This window comes from Camelina sativa, chromosome 12, assembly GCF_000633955.1.
Source record: "Camelina sativa cultivar DH55 chromosome 12, Cs, whole genome shotgun sequence".
Classification (NCBI taxonomy): domain Eukaryota; kingdom Viridiplantae; phylum Streptophyta; class Magnoliopsida; order Brassicales; family Brassicaceae; genus Camelina; species Camelina sativa.
This window is the reverse complement of record NC_025696.1, coordinates 25,414,172-25,419,847: the sequence shown is the minus strand read 5'-3', so window position 1 is coordinate 25,419,847 and position 5,676 is coordinate 25,414,172. Positions and strand designations below refer to the sequence as shown.

Sequence of the window (5,676 nt, the reverse complement as noted above, 5' to 3'; positions counted from 1 at the left end):
TGAGCCGTTTCCTGCATACCCAAATGCAGCGACACCGAGAGAAGGGCGAGTGAACCCAGAAGGAAATGCTGGAGGATAGACGTCGAGACACATCAAACTCTTGCGATAATACAAGTCTTGCTGACGCACATGATACAGCAGCAACAACAACGACCACAAAGTCGAGGAGATCCACTAACAGAGATGCCAATGGGTCAATTTGTGAGGTTAGTAAAGATGATGAAGGACCTGGGTGTTTGGAATTTCAAGGGGGAGGCGAACATGGTGCAGGCGGATAGATGGTTATGGAACCTAGAGATGCATTTCGATATGTCTGAATGCCCAACTAAATACCGAAGGCGTATTGCAGTCAATCTTTTGGAGGAAGATGCAGGAGCCTGGTGGGAGATGGTGGCTTCTCGCTACCGTTATGTGTCGGTAACTTGGGAGACATTCAAGAAGGAATTCGAGCTCAAGTAATTCCCTCCTGAATCTCATGATCGATTGGAGGAAAATTTATAAGCTTGGAGCAAGGTGATAAGAGTGTGAGGGCATATGGCCAAATCTTTACAAGACTTTGAAAGTACTTGTACAATTGTAATGATGATGAAGCTTCGATGGTTCGAAGGTTCCTGAAGGGACTTCGACCCGAGATTTCAAGCCGGCTTTGAGCCGTGACTTATGCGAGTGTCTCTGAGCTCGATGAAACATCTGTTAATGTGGATGAAGGGATTGAGTTAGAGAGACTCAAGATGCTTCGAGAGAAAAGCAAGGATGGTGTACCACCAGGGAAGATGGCGAATTTCAGAAGAATAACCAAGAGATCAACCAAAATAAGAATAGTAACTGTGGCAAGGGCGGTATGATTGTGAATCAAGGTGGACGCACATCGGTAAACATGGATCCAAGGGGATGTTACATGTGCGGAGAGGTCGGACATTTTGCCCGATCTTGTCCAACAGTTGTGGAAACCAAGTCCCCCAAACTTTCGTTAGTCACATGTTTCTTTTGCAGAGAAACTGGTCTTTACGCGACCTCATGTCCTCTGAAGCCAGCGAAGCCAAACGCCCAACTTCCCAACTGAGCTGCGTCAGCGACGGCAGTTAAGGAACCCCCATCAAAGAAGCAAGCAACCCCTATTAATGTGTATGCCTTAAAAATAGAACCAGCCAAACCATCTGGATCTCAGAAAGGTCCTATAACAGGTTAGTCTGGGTTCTAACTCCTTTGTGTGTGATTGTGTGATTGGGTGTTGCATTTTTGATTTGCATGCATATTTATTTATTCATGCGTTAGGAACATTACTAGTGGGTGGTAATCCCACACATGTATTGTTCGATTTGGGAGCAACCAACAGTTTTGTAAGTCCCAAAGTGGTCGGGCAGTTTGAGAATGGGTTTGAGGAGGAAGTGAACGTGATTGTTCACACAGCCGGGAATCAGTCGCCACTGAGGACCCGGAGGATGCTGAGAGCAGTATCAGTGATTGTTCAGGATGTGAATCTTCCTGCGAATCTGCTTGTGATGCCTTTAAAGAGGTTCAAAGTCATATTGGGTATGGACTGGCTGTCAGGATACGAGGCTCATTTTGACTGCAGTAAAAGCAGAGTTATTTTGGAAAGGAGAGGGAGCACACCTCTGGTTTTCCATGGGATCAGCCCTAGTAAAGGAGCTTATTTCGCATCAGTGATGAGAGTGGGGAACTCTATTGAAGAGGAGAGTGTCTATCTAGTCACTCTAACTGTTGTTGGAGGGGACGACGGTGAAGACCTGAAAGTTGGAGATATCGCTATAGTCAGGGACTATGAGGATGTGTTCAGGTCATTAAAAGGATTACCTCCGCCGAGGAGTCATCCTTTTACCATTAATTTGGAACCGGGAGCTACCTCAATTGCTAAGGCACCATATCGAATGGCTCCAGCCGAGTAAGCGGAACTCAAGGCGCAATTGGAGGATTTACTTGAGAAGGGATTTCTTCGATCAAGTTCATCGCCATGGGAAGCCCCAGTGTTGTTTGTCAAAAAGAAGGATAGTAGTATGCGGTTGTGCATAGACTACCGTGGGATTAACAATGTCACTATCAAGGACAAGTACCCACTACCGCGGATAGATGAGTTGTTGGATCAACACAGGGGAGCGAGTTGGTTTTCAAAGATTGATCTAGCCTCAGGCTATCATCATATTTCAATCTCTGAACCAGACGTGATGAAGACTGCCTTTAGGACAAGGTATGGTCAGTATGAGTTTGTAGTGATACCATTTGGACTCACTAATGCGCCGGCAGCATTCATGCGCCTAATGAATGAAGTATTTCACGATTACTTGAATAAGTTCATGATAATATTCATTAATGATATTCTCAGCTACTCTCGTAGTACTGAGGAGCATCAAGATCACTTAAAGAAGGTCTTGGAGAGACTAAGAGAGCAAAAGTTATTTGCCAAGTTTAGTAAGTGCAAGTTTTGGCAAAGAGAAATTGGTTTTCTTTTCCATCGAGTTTCGGAGAAAGGAGTATCAGCAGATCCCGAAAAGATTGCTGCGATTCAAGAATGGCGAAAGCCTACAACCGTGACAGAAGTGCGGAGTTTCTTAGGACTTGCTGGTTATTACCGGAAGTTCGTGAAGGGATTTTCTTTGATAGCAAAACCCTTGACGCGACTTATGGGTAAGGGAGTTCCATTTATCTGGGACGCGGAGGTGTAAGAAGCATTCGAAAAGCTGAAAGAGGCTTTGACGACAGCTCTAGTGTTAGCTCTACCAGAGTCTAACCAACCGTATTCAGTTTATACGGACGCCTTAAGAGTTGGCGTGGGAGGAGTATTAATGCAAGGAGACAAAGTGATTGCATATGCGTCAAGACAACTTCGGAAACATGAAGAGAATTATCCTACGCACGATTTGGAAATGGCTGCGGTGGTATTTGCGTTAAGGATATGGAGGTCCTACCTAGATGGGGAGACAGTCCAGGTATTTATTGATCATCAAATTCTTAAATATCTGTTCACACAGCCAGATCTCAATTTGAGACAAAAAAATATGGATGGAGTTTATTGCCGAATATGATCTAAAGATTCAGTATCATCCGGGAAAGGCTAATGTAGTAGCAGATGCCTTGAGCAGTCGAAGAGTCGACATAGATGTGGAAAAAGACATGGAAGCATTGTATGAAGAGTTTAAGAAAGTAAGGCTATTCGCCTTGGAGGGAGAGTCTAGTGAACCGTTAGGACTACAAGGCGTGACACAGGCTAGTCTTTTACGACAAATCCATGAGGAGCAACCAATGGATGAGAATCTTAAGAAGATTGTTGAAGAGTTTAGGAGTTTGGATTGGCCAAACGCAAATGGCTACCATTTGGCAGATGATGGTACACTACTACTCAATGGGAGAATCACAGTTCCAAACTGGAATGGACTACGACAGGAGATCTTAAGAACAACACACACTTCTGCCTTAAGCATTCATCCACGAAGCACCAAGATGTACCGAGATGTCCGAAGGTACTATCATTGGCCTGGGATGAAACAGGAGATAGCAACATGGATGAGCCAGTGTGACTCATGCCAAAGAGTAAAAGTGGAGCACCAGGTACCGGGGGGATTGCTACGCAACTTACCTATACCTTCGTGGAAATGGGAATCGATCTTGATGAATTTCATCACGCGATTACCCACAAGGCCGGGGAGGTCCAATGATGCAGTTTGGGTGGTGGTGGATCGTTTAACCAAGGTCACTCACTTAGTTGCGGTCAAGAGTACTGATCACGCCACAGACTTGGCGGAGAAGTACATCGATGAAATTTTGAGACTTCATGGTGTACCAGCCAATATAGTATCGGATCGCGACCCAAAGTTCGCATCGATATTCTGGCAAGATTTGCAGCGAGCACTCGGAACGGATGTTCACATGAGTACCTCATTTCATGCAAAGACGGATAGGCAGACGGAGAGGACAATCCGGACCATAAAAGATTTGATTCGACTATGTGAACTCGATTGGTCTACAGATTGGGAAGGTAACTTACCTCTGATCGAATTCTCCTATAACAATAGTTATCACTCGAGTATCGGCATGTCTATGTTTGAAGCTATGTACGGGAGACCATACAGAACCCCTCTTTGTTGGACAGAGGTAGGAGAGAGATCGAGTTTTGATCATGAGATGATCGACGAGACGACGGAAAAGATCCAGTATATTCGAGAGAATATGAAAAAGACCCAAGATCGTCAGAAGAAGTATGCCGATTAGAAGAGGCGTGAGGTGGAGTTTGATGTTAGAGACTGGGTGTACCTGAAGGTCACATCCCAGAAAGAAAAGAGTAGATTTGGAAAGGTTGGAAAGTTGGCGGTAAGGTTCATAGGTCCTTACCAGATTGAGCAGAGAGTTGTAGAAGTGGCTTATCGCTTAGCCATGCCGGAAGAAATGCGGTTGCATAAAGTCTTCCATGTGTCTCAACTCCGAAAGCATGTTACAGATCCTAATGCGATCGTAGAAGAGCCGATTCAGGAACTCAAAACAAACCTGACAGACCCTGAGGGACCAACGAGTATTGGTGAACGGCGGACTCGGAAATTGAAGAGGAGAGAAATTCCGCAGATCCAAGTGTTTTGGGGGAAAAAGAACCAAAGGATTGCAACTTGGGAGGATGAAGGAAAGTTTCAAGCCAAATATCCTCAATTCTTCACTGAGGTAGAAGATGAGGCAGGGCCATCAGAGACCTTATAGAATTCGAGCGAATTCTAATAAGGGGGAGGGGGAGAATGTAGTGACCCTTACTACATGATAAAATTTTCCTGAAGAATTGACCTAGAAGGGTATCAAAAGGGAAGAAGTCACGGGAGATGAGAAGAAACCAGCTAAAAATAATATTTTATTAGACGGAGTTAGTGGAGTGGAAGAAAATAATTAAATAATCATAGTGGAGGAGCCACTAGGAAATTATTTAATTAGTGGAAAGTTAGTAGAGAGGAATATTCCCTCCCACTCGATTTTTGTTTCTTGAAGAAGTGGAGGATTATTTTAATCACTCAAGAGTGTGAGTGGAGAAGAATATTCCTAGATGCCATCGAAAATGTGTGAGTGGAGAAGAATATACTTTGATGCCATGCAACTTGGATGAATGTCAGCTTGACACATTGCCCCCTAAGGTGTCATCACCACACGCCTAGGAAGGAGAAGGCGACATCTCACCTCTTTTTGCATGTCTCCACTACTTCACTCAAAACTCTATAAATAGCCTCATTCTTTCTCATTTGGAGAAGAGAAAAAGAGAGGAGTGCCAAGGGCTGGCAAGAGTGAGAGAGAAGAGAAGAGAGCGAAGCTCTGGAGAATTGTTGTGAGGAATTTTTGCCGATCAGTGGTTGCATCTGCGAAGTGGAGATCGAAGCTAGCAAGAGATTCAGCGGATTTCTCTTGGGTTCTTCAAAAATCTGTGAGTTCAGGGAGCATAGATCTGAACTAGATTTGAGTGGCGACTCAATCTAGTGTCAGTTTGCATGTGCATATATTTGCATTTCTGCTTGATTTTCTTCGGTGAATTTTTTGAGTTTTGCATGCACTTTGAGTTGGTTGCATAGATATGAACTAGATTTGAGTGGCGACTCAATCTAGTGTCAATTTGCATGTGCATATAGTTGCATTTCTGCTTGATTTTCTTGGGTGAATTTCTTGAGTCTTGCATGCACTTTGAGTTGGTTGCTC

The 5,676-nt window shown here is 44.2% G+C and overlaps 1 protein-coding gene across 1 annotated transcript; it reads left to right on the top strand.

The window, feature by feature from the left end:
* On the top strand, window positions 2,016-2,681 carry LOC109127993 (RNA-directed DNA polymerase homolog). Its single transcript, XM_019233647.1, has one exon. The coding sequence runs from the start codon at window positions 2,016-2,018 to the stop codon at window positions 2,679-2,681; it is 666 nt and encodes a 221-aa protein (XP_019089192.1).

What these genes read in the sequence shown, in the direction of transcription:
- LOC109127993 (XM_019233647.1), top strand. Translation starts at nt 2,016, where the DNA reads ATGCGGTTGTGCATAGACTACCGTGGGATTAACAATGTCACTATCAAG.